Source organism: Pelodiscus sinensis, chromosome 8, assembly GCF_049634645.1.
Source record: "Pelodiscus sinensis isolate JC-2024 chromosome 8, ASM4963464v1, whole genome shotgun sequence".
In the NCBI taxonomy this organism is placed as follows: Eukaryota; Metazoa; Chordata; order Testudines; family Trionychidae; genus Pelodiscus; species Pelodiscus sinensis.
In genome coordinates, this window is record NC_134718.1 from 25137753 (window position 1) to 25152641 (window position 14889).

The following is a 14889-nucleotide window of genomic DNA, read 5'->3' on the forward strand; positions in this document are numbered from 1 at the left end:
TACACCATCAATATAGCCTTTGGTCTATGTGAAGATGAATTGCTCTAAGAACCAGCAGGCCGTAGGTGTCAGTTATCTAATGATTTGTGTTAATTCTGTGTCCTTCATGATCTTTATCAATTAAGGTATCAAACTGGGAATGGAATATAGCTGTCTAATATCAGAGAGCATTCTGCTGCTGCCAGCTACTTCAGTTTAACTTAGTTATAGAGGTCAATAATACCATCTCTTATTTACAAAGGTAAATTGAAATATTGAATCGCTAGCCATAGAGTACCAGGCATCCTGTGGATGGAATGAGCCCAGGGGAAGGGAAATAAGATTATGTAATTAAAGACTGTTGGACACAAGTGAGCAGTGTTAAAATTGCCCAAGATATCTTAAATATGACACTTTTTAGAATTTGAGTACTTAAAATAATACTATTTTAATGCAGTTTTACTTAACGTGTATGTAACTTATTTTTATCAGTGCAAGCATTTATACTTGCTTATCTGCAACTTTTACTATAATTTCACTTCAGATATTCAGCTGCTTAACACTTTTTCCAGAAGGGGCACTTAAAACATCTCAGAAGTGTCATATGCAATCATAAGATGATTATAGAATATTTGATCATTAGTACTCTTGTAACTCTTCTGGCATGAAGTATTGTAACTCTGCTGGCATGAAGTATTAGATATACTTTGTTTTTGTAATATTAAATCAGCACCTGATATTTTGATGAGCACCCCAACTAGATTGTTAGCACAAACAGAAGTTGTGTGTGGTCTCTTCAGCCTGGTGTTTCAGATGCCTCAACTTATGCTTTTGTGTTTGTGCCAATTTTTGTTACATGGATTAGTGTTCTAGTGCTCTCTCTCCCTCCCCCCTACTACTACTGATGCATATTTGTGTGTATATATGACAATAGCATAGTATCTTACCAATATGATTGTTTGATATTCTGTTCAAATACTCTTCATTTTGTGGAGAAACAGTAGTTTTGGAAATTTTAATTAGAAGGCTATTGCAACTACATTCAGACGTTTGGAAAGCGGTACTAGGTGATATGTTCCTTTCCGGTTTAGACTCTAAAGGCCTTTTTTTTTTTTTTTTTTTTTTTTTTTTAAGAAAACTATCTTTATTCCACTTGTTGTTTCTGATTTATTCCTTTTTCTAAGCAGTGTCCAAAAGCATTGGATTTATAACTTGAATCTCTCTCTGTCTGTCTGTCTCAAAAACACCTTTTCCTGTGGGATGACAGAGTGGTGTCATCATGTCATTCTGCGTTCCCCCTGTCTCCCCACTCCTCTTTCCCAGTCCTTGGCTGCCGTGCCATGGCCTCTCTCCTCCATTTCCTCCTCCTTGGTGGCCAGAGGGAGAGCTTGGGGCCCAACGAGGTCTGGGAGCAGCCCCCCGGTGGCTGGAGGGAGATCTGGGTGCGACCTCAGCCTGGCCCCCTTTCCCTGGGTGTAGGTATCCAAGAGCAGGGGTGGTATTGGGGCCGGAGGCAGGGAGGAAGAGCTGGGGCCAGGATGGCCTTGGAACCCGCCCTGGTGGCAGGGGGAGGGAAGCGCCTCAGCCTGGCCCTTCCTGGCATCTGGGAAGAGAGTCGGACCTGCCTTAGCCTGGCCCAATCTTCCCGCCCTACTGACCAGAGGGAGCGAGCCAGGCCAGCCAGCCCCCCAGAGGCTGGAGGAAGAGAGCTCAGCCAGCCACAGCCTTGGGCTGCACTTCTTCAGTTTCCTCTCAACTGGTCTGAGTTTAGTTCAGCATTTGCAGTCCTGTTCTCTCGGGCAATTAGAGGCAGCCAGCCTTCCTAAAGCAAATATTTATTCAGAAAAAAAAAAAAAACCATTTTAGAGAACACATTTTAAATCAGTAAACTGCTTGTATGCATGTTGAGTGACAATTGGAACATCAGTCTTCCACATTGGCACCCTGGCAGGTTTTGAAGTACTTTGGGTCATCTTCGAGGGTTTACCCCTCTGGTCATGGTTTAAAGCCTGTCAGTTCTTGGATGAAGAGGAATTACTCCTCTCCATGTTAGAGTGGGCATGTTGTATAGCTCTTCCTTCTTTGACAACCAGATGAATCAGGTCATGCCACTATAAACAATCTCCCCAGAGGGTAAACCTTCAGACTTGTTACCTGTCTAAGGATTTGCCTAGTGTGTTTGGGGAAACTACTAGGGTTGCCAGGTGTCCGATATTCACCCGGACAGTCCAGTATTTTTGCCTCCTGCCCGGTAAAAAAATTCAGAGCATACTGGATGCCTAAAATGTCTGGTATTTTCTGATTTCCACTCCCCCGGCCAGGATGCGAAAATGTCGGGCACCTTGCAACCCTGCGAAAATGCCGGGCACATGGCAACCCTACAAACACTCAGTACCCGGCCACCCCCCGCTTTCCCCCCGCCCTCCCTGGAGACTTTCCCTGGCTCCCAGCACCCCCAGCCTCTCCGACCTCAGCCCCCATGCTTACTTGGTTCGGTAAGGCTGCTGGCACAAAATGGCTGCCGACCAAGAGGAAGCAATGCTTCCCCTGGGTCTTAGTGCTCAACTTCTCCCCTGTTCCTATCCCTGCACTCACTCTTAAAGGGGACATGATGTTTTAATTCTGTTTTATAGTTTTAATTTTTTTGCTCAACAACTTTGGTCCCCCCCCCCCCCCCCCTTTTTTTTCCTTCAACAGAATTTTTTCCCAGTGTTTTTTTTTTTGGGTGGCGGATGGGGCGGTGTTTGGTATTTTCGTTTCAACTATCTGGCAACCCTAGAAACTACTGTAACTTCCTAGTGGAGCCAGAATACAAGCTGGTAAAGATACATACAAAATGTATAAATTCTTGAATTCCATATGTCCTTAGTTTGTTACAGTGTTTACATGAGGAAAAAACAAAAATGTGAATGCTGCTTAAGACAAATGAACATCTTCTGCATGTCTGTTAAGAGAATTTTGTAAATAGCAAGAAAGCATGTACTTAACCATTCCTCAATTTGAAGAGCAAATCTAAAGGTTTTTTATTTGTTCTTGAAAAGTTCTGTTATTGTGTTCCAGGGTCAAGGTGCAATAACTGAACGACTGAGAAGTTTCAGTATGCATGATTTAACAGCTATTCAAGGAGATGAGCCTGTGGGACAAAGGCCCTATCAGATTTTACCTGAAAACAAAAAGAAAACCAAAAGTTCTGTAAGTGAATCTCTGGGTATGTATCTTGCTAAAGTTTTGGGCTATTCATAGTGTAGTTACATTCTGATATGTAAAAGCCAGGAAGTGGAAAGAGCAAAAAAACATTTTTATTCTCTTATTGGTGGTGGAAAAAATCTCTGCAAATATAAATTGTCCCCAGTTGGCTCTGGGGACCAGGGTTGGGGAACACGGCCCAGCACCTTTCCTACTGCTGCGTGCTGTTGAGAGAGGCGTGTCCTCTCAGCCAACTGGCACTGGGCAGGGGCAGGAGTAGCGTCTCCTTCAGTCTTGGAGATTGCTTTTCTGTGCAGCAGGAGTGCCATATGGCATGGGGTCTCCTGGCCACGGAAGTATGCTTTGCTGTGCAGAGTAGCTTTGAGTGGCCTTCCCAGCGTGCAGGGAAGCGCTCTTCCATGACCAGGAGACACCACCTCTGTTTGGTGCTGATTAGCAGAGAGGCGTGGCAGGACGCGCCCATCCCAACAGGTGCAGCGAGAGTGGTGTACCCTAGCCCGGCCACAGAGCTGCCATGGCCTGGCAGCCAGAGGTCCATGGCCCATTGGTTGGAAACCACTGATCTAGTTGAATTGTTTGACAATGAGCTATTATTCCTGTTGGAGTAAACATTTATCCTACTACAAATTACAGTATTACCTAAATTATCTGTGTCATGGCTCCTTCCCCATTCTGGCATGATAAATGCAGAAGTGGGGGCCAGCAAGTGTACCCCAAAGCCTTATCTACCAGGCTTTGGTATAAAACTTCCCCCCAAGATCTTAAAAACCTAGATCTTGGGAATAAAACTTCCGCTGCCACCACCCAAATGTTGATAAAGAAATCAGGGGAAAGATCATTTGGGAAATCTTACCCCTAAAACAAAAATCAGGGCACACCATTAACCACTGCCAGGTTAATAAAAAGAAAAGAAAGAACTTTTATTATTACAACAATATTCCTGTTGCAAACATAATGACTAGATAGGGAGGTAGCAAAATATACTCATGAAGAAACTCCATGGGCCTAGAACTTAGTTACAAAGAAAAGCCAAAACATCTTTTAAACAGTGCCAGATCTCAGATCCCATACCCAATCCATAAAACAATAAAACCTAACGAAACTACCTAAACTTTACCCTACTTACAGAAAATGAAGAATGGTGTCTTGGAGAGAGAGAGAGACATGCTTGTCCCTCTCTGAAGCTGCAGAGAACTCTCTCTGAGACACAAAAGGGAGAAGAGAAAAAAACCCAAATTCCTTTGTCCCAGTTTGAAAAGTCCCACCTACATTCTTATTGGTCACTCCACCTGGCTAGGTGTAGTTAACCCCTTAATCCCCAGGCTGCTGGCTAACCCTCATAATCCTGACAGTCTGTATTATTAAATCATGCAATATTTAGTCTTGTTAAAATTCATCTATTGAGTAATCTACATGCATATAAAAATGCCCAAATAAGTATTTTCTACTCATGGGTTACAAAACAAAAAGAAAGATCATAACTAAACTTTGAAAGTGGATGCGGAGCAGCCTCTGCCCATGGGGAGCTTGGGCCTGACGCGGACAGAGGCTGCTTGGTGGCAGTCTCCCCTGTCCCTTTTAAGTTGCCTGCCCCCAGCACTGGTTCCTGCCAGCCCCCCCACCTCCCCACCTCTGTAGGAGGCAGTAAAGGGGGTGCAGACTGTCTGCAGAGCCAGCATGGGTTGAGAGCCAAAAGCCAGCTCCTCATGCGTATTGGCTCCAGCCTACCCCTCCCCCACCATCTGCAATGCTGCCTCTCTATCAGAGGCAAAAGGGCTGGAGGTGGGTGGAAAGGCAGATTTGGTGGTTGTGGGGATCCTGCTTAAAGCCAGCTCCCTCACGGGCACCGGTTCCTGCTCGCAAGGGAGGAAAATACGTGTAGTTGACCAGATTAACGGATAGGCCTATGCTTATCAGTTAATTGTATAGTCGACTATATGCTGACATCCCTAATTAGGACTGTATTTCCACTTTTTTAAAGGATATCTATCTCTCTTGAGTAATCCCTGGAACCATGTCATTTGATCATGATGGGTTTTCTCTGTTCAGGACATGAGTCTCTTAAATCTGAAAATTGAAATAACTCATTGTAAAAAAGTGTTCCTTTTAAAAACAGCAATAAGAAACAGATTTGAAATGTCAAACGTTACTTACACAGCAAGTAATAAGCTGCCTGTTGTTCAGTATTTGATGTTAATCCCAAATTATCATGGCTCAAGAGAAAACTCCCTGCAGGAAAACAGCAAATGGTAGCAGGATAGCTTTGATCTTCATTTTATAAACAATTATACTGCCAGTAGAGAACTTAAAGGACACTACTATATGATGGCCAGCATAGTTTTAAGGATTGCATTGCACGGACTGATGGTTTTGGCACTACCTGACACTTCTATAGTGTACAGTTGTTTGTTTGCCCTCTTACCTTGAAACGGATGGCAGACTGACAACTGATTGATATATTTTTTCCCAAAGAAATCCCCAGCGTCTTTTTAACAAAGAATGTATTTGTTAAAATGCACCAAACTTCATATCTTTTTGTCAGCAAAATTCAATAACTGAAAAAGCTTTCATGCCATCTACGGCTTTAACTTTCCTGAATTTTCATTATTTGTGCTGCTAGTTATACAATTTACCACATACAAGCTTCTGCCTGATGTGCTTTATTTTAGGTTACAGAATTCCATTGAAAAAAGATTCTGGAGATGATAAAACAGATGAGGAAATGGAGGGGACTCATTCAGAAGATGAGATGTTTGCTCAGAGGGGCCTCAGACGATCACAAAGCATGAAATCTGTGAAAAGTATTAAAGGCCGTAAAGAGGCAAGTGCAGTGTTTTATAATAGTATTGTGTTCCATTAATAGCAATGTATTTTGAAAATATAACGGCCTAAGAAATCAGAATATTTGATTGTGAAGAACATAGAGTGGCTCTAAATTGTAAGCAGAATCTGGAATACAACATGTATAGTTATCATCAAATATACAACTACTCCTGTTTCTGCCTTCTAAAGGGAAACAAGAATGGGATACGCTAGTTAACTACAAAAGACAAGGGAAAAATATACTGACCATATACATATAATTGCATAAAGTAAAGTAATTAAATTATTTATCTCTGAGCACTATGTCCTATATGTGTACTTATCATAATGATGGCACATAGGGCACAGAGTCTAGAAAAGGAGTGGCCAACCTGCGGCTCCTGACAGAACCCAGAACCACTCGGGTCAGCCGCTCTCATGGCCAGGCTGCTGTGAGCAGCATGTGTGCTCACAGCCCTGCGCCATTCCGCTCCTAGCCCCCAGCACTCTAAGTTATATCCTGCACGTGAATAAGGTTAGTGGGGGAGGGGGATTGGGTTAGAGCAGGGAAGGGAGGTGTCTGGCTCTGGGGGAGGGGAGGGGAAGGAAGAGGAGTTGGGGGAGATGCGCAAAAGGTGCCGGCCGCTCAGCGCAAGCGCCCCAGCGCCTGGGGGGAGATGTGTGGCTGTAGCAGCGGCAGCTCTGGGACTCGAGAATTAGGTTACTCTGTGCGCCTGGCTCTAGTCTGGGGGAGGGGAAAGGAAGGGAGGGGATTGGGTATGGGGTGTGGGTGCACACGGTGTCCCAGCCAGCACATCTCCAGGCCGGCCACACAGTGCATATGCCCCAGCACCTGGAGAGAGACGTGTGTGGCTGTAGTGGTGGCTCTTCCTCTGGGACCCAAGAATTAGGTTAGAGCAGGGGGAGGGGATTGGTATAGAGGGGAGCTGGTGCCTGGTTTGGGGTGGGGATTGGGGTAAGGGTGTGTGTGTGTGTGTGTGTGTGTGTTTGCCTGGCTCTGGGGAAGAGGAGAAGGATTGGAGTGGGGGGGTGCCTGGCTCTGGGAAAGGGGAGAAGGATTGGGTTGGGGGAGGAGGGAGTGCCTGGCTCTGGGGAACGAGATTGGGTTAGAGCAGGGGTTCCCAAACTTTTTGGCATCACGCCCCCTTTTTGATTTTTGAGATACCCTCATTCCCCCCCCCCCCCCCATAGCAGCAAAACTTATTGGGGGGGGGGAAACTGATGGGAGATGAGAAACAAAAATAGCAGCAAAACTTATTGGGGGGGGGGCTGGGTCACCTCATGCCCTTCCCCCCCGGCATTTCTTCATGCCCCCCAGGTGGCATGCCCCCCAGTTTGGGAACCCATGGGTTAGAAGGGGTGTGTGTGTGCGTGTGTGCGCGCGCACCTGGCTCTGGGGAAGGGATGGGGATTGGGTTAGAGCAGGGGGGTTCCTGGGGGAGGGGAGGGGAGGGGAAGAGTAGCCAGCATGCTTCCTGAGACCTGGATCCCCAGGTACTTGCCCCAGCTGTCTCTGTCCCCTCCTCCTGGTCAGACCCTCCTCCCCACGAATACCCTGTCCCAGCACCCTGTTGCACCCACCACCACAGTTGGGGCCACATTAGTGAGGCTTGGGTTTTTTTTGAGCAATTGTGGAGTGTGGTTTTTTTTTTTTTTTGCATCTCACTTGTGCTGACTTTTCTGTGGGTCAGTAACCCCTTGACTCAAAAACAGGTGGTCCCCCCCTCATAAATAAAGACAACGCTGAAACATTTTGTGTTTGACATAATAGTTTATTTAAAAACAAAGCCCCCATCTAGCCGCAGCATCATAACACTCCTGAACCCCCCCCCCCCCCGACTCCAACCCTGAGCCTCTTACACACTGGAACCTCCTGTCCTGAGCCTTTCACATCCCAAACTCCTGCACCCCCACATCCCCAGTCTTCTGCCACAACTCTCCTGTACCATCCACACACTGCAAATCTGTGTCCTGAGCCCATTATACTCCTAGCCTCGAGCCCCTCCTGCACCCCAGCCCAAACTCCTTCACCCTCACAGCTACAAGCCTGCGGCTTGGTCAGCACCCCAACCCTCCCTCTTACCCCAATACTCTCCAGCCTGAAGCCCCCTCCCTGAGCCAGCATCCTCTTCTCTACCTCCTCCTGCACCCAAATTCCCTCCCAGAGCTTGCACCTCTCACCCCTTCCCAGTGCTTTTTTTTGTGAGCCACAATAATAGTGGAGACAGCGTGAAGAGCCAGGGCAAAGTTGTTGAACCCTTCCCCGCCCCCCAAAAAAAAGGGCAGGGCCGCGAAGACCCAGGGAAAAGTTAACTTAAAAAAAGAAAAAGAAGCCGAGCCCTGAGACAGATGTAGCAGCACTTATTTTCCCCTAGCGCGCCTTTTTTTTTTTTTTTTTTTTTTTTCCCTTTCCCCTCAAATGGCTTTGCTTCATGCTGTTTCCACTGCTATTGTGGGTTCTTTGTCTGGAAGGAGTTGGCCACCCATGGTGTAGAAACAGCTTGGAGGAAAAGAGGTGACTATCATGACACCTTATTTGAGTTGTGAGTAATACACCATGTGGTCCCTCGTGCATACAGGGATCCTATAAGGGAAAGAGCCATTCACATTTTTAGTTGTGTGCTATGGAAACTTTGAAAAAAATAAACACTGTACTTTGATTTATAATGCAAAGGGGAAAAAAGCTCCTATGGAGGGCTCTAGGTGCCCTAACAAAGATTTAAAGATTCACTCTAAGAACCAGGTGCATCATCAATGAACTTACCACCAAACAATCCTGCAACATAAACACACATGGCAGCCGTCGTCATAACATTTCTGCCCTTCAAAGGCCAGGGTGAAAAGTGGGGGTTTTCAGCACATCCAGAAGGTCAACACATTTTGGTGCATTCTAGATGTAACTGGAGGAGGAAAAGGGAAAGAACATTTTTCTAAGTAGATGGTCCTTCATGAAGGATGCCCAACTGACAGCTCCCCCTCAAGCTTAACGCACCTATGACTGCAGCTCTACCGGACAATATAGAAGAAGGCAGTTTTTCATATAGGCACATCCCAAGTAATGTAGGGTATTATAACTTAAAACATCACTCTACATTCTGTCTGGAAATGAAGATGCAGCCAAAACAGATCCTAGAGTACTGGTGTTAAGTTTCCATAGTTTTACCAAGTAAACTGCTGTAGACTATGCCGTTGTACACATCAGATTCTTCGTTTATTTAAGGTGAAGCTCCAGGTAAAGCCTGCTTCAATAATTTGATTTGGGGGTAACAAATGCATGGATTGTAGAAATAGCTCCATGTTACAAGCCAGCTGTACCTGAAATAAAGCTGTTCTTCTGATGGCTATGTAATGTGATCTGCAAGTCCAGCAGTATCTCCAGGCGATGAATTTGTTCAGTACACAACATATTTTGGTTACATCTCCAGCCTGCTGATATCGTGGCCTGCTGACTTTGACTCAGCTAGCCCTCTATGCCCCACTTCTATCTAACCCTAAGTAAGGTGTGTGATAGTGGTGGGGTCAGGTGAGTTAAACAGCTGGGTAGTATTGTCATGAATCCTCAAACCACTTCCTAGTAACCCTATATGTTGTCCTGTATCAAGTGGTCTAATATTTAATTCCTGGTTGTAGCAACTGAATTGAAATATTCTGAAGTTGAATCATAACAAATGTTTGTTTTTGTCCTGATAATTTTTATGCAACTTAAGCAGTAATATTTGATTTCTAACACAACTTTCTCTTTCAGATACGGTATGGCTCATTAAAATATAAAGTGAAGAAGAGGCCTGCAGTGTATTTTTAAGTGAACTATACTTTAAAGACAAACTGCTGTATTATAGTAACTTTATTTAGCACATGTTGTTCAGGATTTGTGTATTATAAACTTTAAGCACATTGGTAGGACTAATTTTTATCAATCTAAACAGCTGTATTAGTTACTTTTCATTTTTAATGGCTTATCATTTTGGCTTGATTGTTAAATCTGGCGAGGAAAAATCTGGTGCTAGGTTTCTGGACTCCTTAAACTTTGTAAGAATTTAATGAATGACAAAAACAAAGCCTGAACAAAGTACTGAACAACTGCAAGTTCAACTGATATTAATGGAAATTGATGTTATTCAGCTCTTACAAAACTTAAGCTTATAGTGTTTCCCAGTTTAAAATGCAAAAATAGATATACTCGAATTTTTTTCTAAACCAAGATTTTTCAAAAAGCTTTTATAATTGTGTAAAAATGTACAGTTTGACAGTGAATGAAGGTGGGAGAAGGAAAAAAGGAAAGCCATTTATATTTGGTATGTCCTTAGAAGACCTTCTTACGCCTTATTTCTTAATATTGTAATTAATAATAGGTGCAGATGCACTTTGACATCTGTACAACAGTTTTGCATACTTGTTTACTGTTTTATAACTGTACATATATTAGTGATATTTTTAAATCAGGTTTCACCAATGTATTTTTAAATGGCAGCAATGTAATCCTTATATTACCACATCTCTGTGTTGTAGATAATTGCTACTAAATTTTAAATAATTTGGTGAGGTGCTTTGTAGAGGAGGTATTCTTTCTCCAGCACAGTCAGATGTAAAGTCATTTATCACTAATAGCCAGGTCTCAGTTTTAAATTGCGGTAGATACAAATTTGGAGCAATTTGTGAAATATCAGGGACCTGATCAACTAATTAGTTGTGTGATACAATTACTATTGAAATGAATGGGATCTGATGGACTGTTCAGGCCCTACATTGTAGGTTTTTTGCTAAGACTTATTTTACAAGATATTTCAAATAGTTTTACTATATCAATTTTGAGTTCTGACATGTTTACAATTTACACTTCTCTTCTTTTTTATCATTCCTGAGGTCGTCAGTAAGATATTTGTGTATAAATAGTTCTTTTCAAGATGGTCTTCTCACTGATTCAGTCAGCATTGCTGTATCTAATTAAGATTTTTAAAACTAAAGAAAATGTTCTTATATATCTAACCAAGAGGGATAGAAGGAAAATATTATGGTAAAGAAGTTTTTTATACAACTATCTCTGTAGTTAATAAGCAGGGAAGAAAAATATGATTTAAAAAATGAATGCAATTTAAAATGTATTCCGTGGTGACAAAAGTGTCACTCTCCGTTTTAAAGGACGATGTGTCAAGGATCACTTCCAAAAACTTTCTATCCTGCAAATTATCATCTTCCAGATACGAGCAAAATCCAGCAATTAGAGACTGTAAAAGGGTAGTAAGATTTTTACCATCTGTAATCTGTCCTCTTCTCTCTCCCACCTCCATTCAGTAGCAACCCTGTCTACCAGCCCAGTGTAGCCCACTGTAAGATTTAAGTTTTGTCTTACCTAAATTGTTCTTATTTCTAATGTTACTGTCACCAGAGAAACTCTACTAGTGGGAACGTCTTTTGGGGCGGCTGCTGGCATTCTAACCACAGTATCATGTAGATTGGTGTTTTTCAATCTTTTTTTTTTATAAAGTACCCCCTTTAAAAAAATAAGTACCCCAGTACCTACAGTTTTCAGACACACACAGTGTTTTTCTACCATTGCAACACATTTGTTTAAACAACTTAATCGTAGCTGGGCTGGCAATGAAATTTTTGGGTGTAAAAAGTTAAAAAAACAATAAAGCACTGTAAAACTTAAAACCAAAATTTGGTTTTCTCCAAATTTCAGTTGTCGATGTACCCCCCCCCCCCCCGACTTCTCTTGAGTACCCTTGAGGGTACTCGTACCACTGGTTGAGAAACACTGATCATCTCTAAGCAAAGTTAAATGACCCAGTTATTTAAAATGAGGGGTAGTTTACATTAGTATTAACATCATGAAACTGCAACTGTAGGTGAATATAGGTGAAGTTACTGCAGACAAGACTTTATAGACAAGAGTGACAGCTGGAGTACTGTGCAAAGGGAATTTTGGAAACACTTCAGTTGGTACCATTTATATTCCATAAAGGTCTATATGAGCTAAGATTGACACAACTTTAATAAAAGATTTGATGACATATCAGTGACAGCCACCCTCTCTCAAATTAGCAAAGTATCCCTGATGCCTTCTCAGTGACTTGGTACACACTTCTCTTTCTTAGCATGGCTCTACCACTTCTTTATTTGTTTTCTCTTTTTTTAAATACTTGCAACAGCTCTTGATTAACACTGCACTACTGAGTGTAAGCATTTTGTGTTCAGCACTTCAGTAAGAAGGAACTTTGGCCATGATCTTAGTTTCATTCAATGTAGAGTGACGCAGAATGTGCTCTAAGATCATAAGAACACAAGAACAGCCATATTGGGCAAGACCAAAGGTCCATCTAGCCCAGTATCCTGTCTTCTGGCAGCAGCCAATGCCAGGTGCTCTAGTGGGAATGAATAGAACGAGTAATAAAGTGATTGATCTCTTTCCTGTCACTCATTCTCAGCTTCTGGCAAATGGAGGCTAGGAACATCGTTCCTGTCCATCTTGGCTAATAGCTGTCAATGAATCTATCCTCCATGAATTTATCTAGTTCTTTTTTGAACCCCGTTACAGTCAAAGGCCTGGATTACACTAGAGCAGTGTTTCTCAAAGTGGGACGCAGGCACATTTTGAGAGTGCTGCTAACAGGCCACTCCGGTTTGTTTATCTAAAGGCTTCATAGCAACAGAGCCTCACGGCTCTGGTTCGCAGTGGGAAGCATTGCATGTGAATTTACTTGTATACTGTCCTGTAAAAAGTTAATTGCTTCAGACTATTTTCTTTCACTGTTCAATCTAATAGATCATACTATCAAGTCATTACTGATAGCTTATATTTTTCTCTGTTAGTTTAATCATCTTAAATTATAACTTCATGACAAATTTCTCACTTTTGAGTTACACTCAAATGTATGGGCTTGTTGTCTCCTGTTAGTCATTGTTTAACTAAACTGTACCTATTTATTGGCTGTCCTCTTACCATGCTAGACAAACTCACTCAGCCAATAATTTGAAATACTGTACAGTGTCAAACATTGTGGCAGGATGTTTGGCTTGAGCAATGGTGAAAGTGATCTGTGTAGTTTTCGCTATTAGATATCTTAAAAATATTAAATACAAATGTAAGTCCACTTCTGACAAAGCTAACACTTTATTCCATGAATTTGAAAATTAAAATATATAAACTGAACAACCCAAATATGATAGCATTTCAGGGAACTCTAAACTTGTCTGCCTCATACCGCATTTGTAATGTTAGTTACTTTTAAGGTCTGAAAACAAAATGATACTATTAGCCAAAGAACCAAATGCATTTTGGCAAATGTTTGGACTTTAGTATTAATGTTTAACATTCATCTTGTTAAACACCAGTGTATAATGCATAAACACTGATAGAAAACTAAAGTGTAAACAATTGATAAGCTTCTTAGAAAAACTTAATGCAAACCATGAAAGCAAAGCTAGTACCAGTGTTGACCATTTTATTTCAGTTACTTCCCTGCTTCTCAGGTGATCTAATGTTATCCTGAACCCGTCAGCCCTGATCTACCCTAGGGCTTTATTTTGAAATAACCTTCCTCAAGTTGAATTAATAAGCGGAGCTTCCAACACTACCACACTTATTATTTCGAAATAATGGGCTGCTTATTTAGAAATCTGTACTGCTTTCTTCAGGGAATAACGCTAATTTTGACATAGCAGTAGTGTGGACATGCTAGTGCCACTATTTTGAAATAACTACTCCCCAGAGTAATTCAAACTAATTACTCCCCAGTGCTTCCTGGGGCTCTAAGTCAAGGTAGCATGTCCACATTAACAGAGTCTGCCTCAGATTAATTTTGAGGCTTCCTTCAAAAGTGAAATTGGGGATACGCTATTTTGATTTTATTTTGGGAGTTATTTAATCAATTTAGTTATTTCAAAGTTGTTTCCTAGTATAGACATGCACTCACAAACATCAGTGAACTTAAGTTGATTACTATTATTGGGGGGAAAAATGGCTTATAGAATGACAAAGTAAATGTTAAAAACACTTTTAGGAGTGATTTCATGGCTACGCTAATCTTATATTCATAATTTTGTAAGTTGGGACTTCAGTATTTTTTGAAAAAAATTTCTGTAAAGAATGCATATTTGTATAGGAAATATTGTAACATTTTTGAGAACTTTCATTCTGTAATGCTTACAAGTACCCCACATTAGTTTGCATTGAGAATAAAGATAGTAGCTTTAAAAATCAACAAGTATAAACTTTAATTTGTTTTTGTAATATAAATTAGTCAACTTGTTTACATATTTGTATTCTAAAAAGCTTTTTAAAAACATTTTTTATCTGCTTCTCTGGACATTTTTGTAAATGTTACTTTCTGAATAGAACACGGCGCGTATATTATTACCAAAAGTATAACTTTTAATAACCATGTAAAATAAACTGCAGACTTACTTAAAAACTAACTTGTTTGTATTTTATTATAAATTCCTCATTTGTAACAGGACACTAACTGTAAGAAGCTCCTTAAAATATGTTTGATGTATGGTTACAGTGTGGGATGAGGAGGCCTGAGCCTCACAGGCCAGGATCAGGCAAGCCAGAGCCGGAACTGATCCACGGGCTTTACCTGGTGGAAGTGCCTCCACATGCTGCTGCTCCCCCTTCCCCCAGCTGGTGCAGTAAAGCACTGCCGGGCTTTCCCCCACAAAATCTACTAGCCCAGGCCCTCCAAGCCCTGTCTATTTTGAAATAACTCCCCTAATTTCAAAATAAGTGGAGCATCCACACTACCAAGCCTGTTGTTTTGAAATCTGTACTCTTGCTTTCTTTGGGGAATAATGCTTATTTCAAACTTATTTCAAAATAGCGTGAGTGTGGATGCTCAAGATGCTGCTATTTCGAAATAATTGGCCTCCAGTGCCCTC

The 14889-nt window shown here is 41.8% G+C and overlaps 1 protein-coding gene across 2 annotated transcripts in view; it reads left to right on the forward strand.

Annotated features, from left to right (window-relative positions):
• REEP3 (receptor accessory protein 3) overlaps positions 1-14427 on the forward strand; it is a 65708-nt gene extending 51281 nt beyond the window's left edge. For both annotated transcript variants that reach the window (XM_075934900.1, XM_075934901.1), the window contains exons 6-8: positions 3040-3187; positions 5856-6007; positions 9755-14427. In XM_075934900.1, coding sequence (XP_075791015.1) covers positions 3040-3187; positions 5856-6007; positions 9755-9811 — 357 coding nt within the window. In that variant the 3' untranslated portion in view covers positions 9812-14427. The remainder of the gene's footprint in view (positions 1-3039; positions 3188-5855; positions 6008-9754) is intronic.
• The last annotated feature ends 462 nt before the right edge of the window (positions 14428-14889 follow it).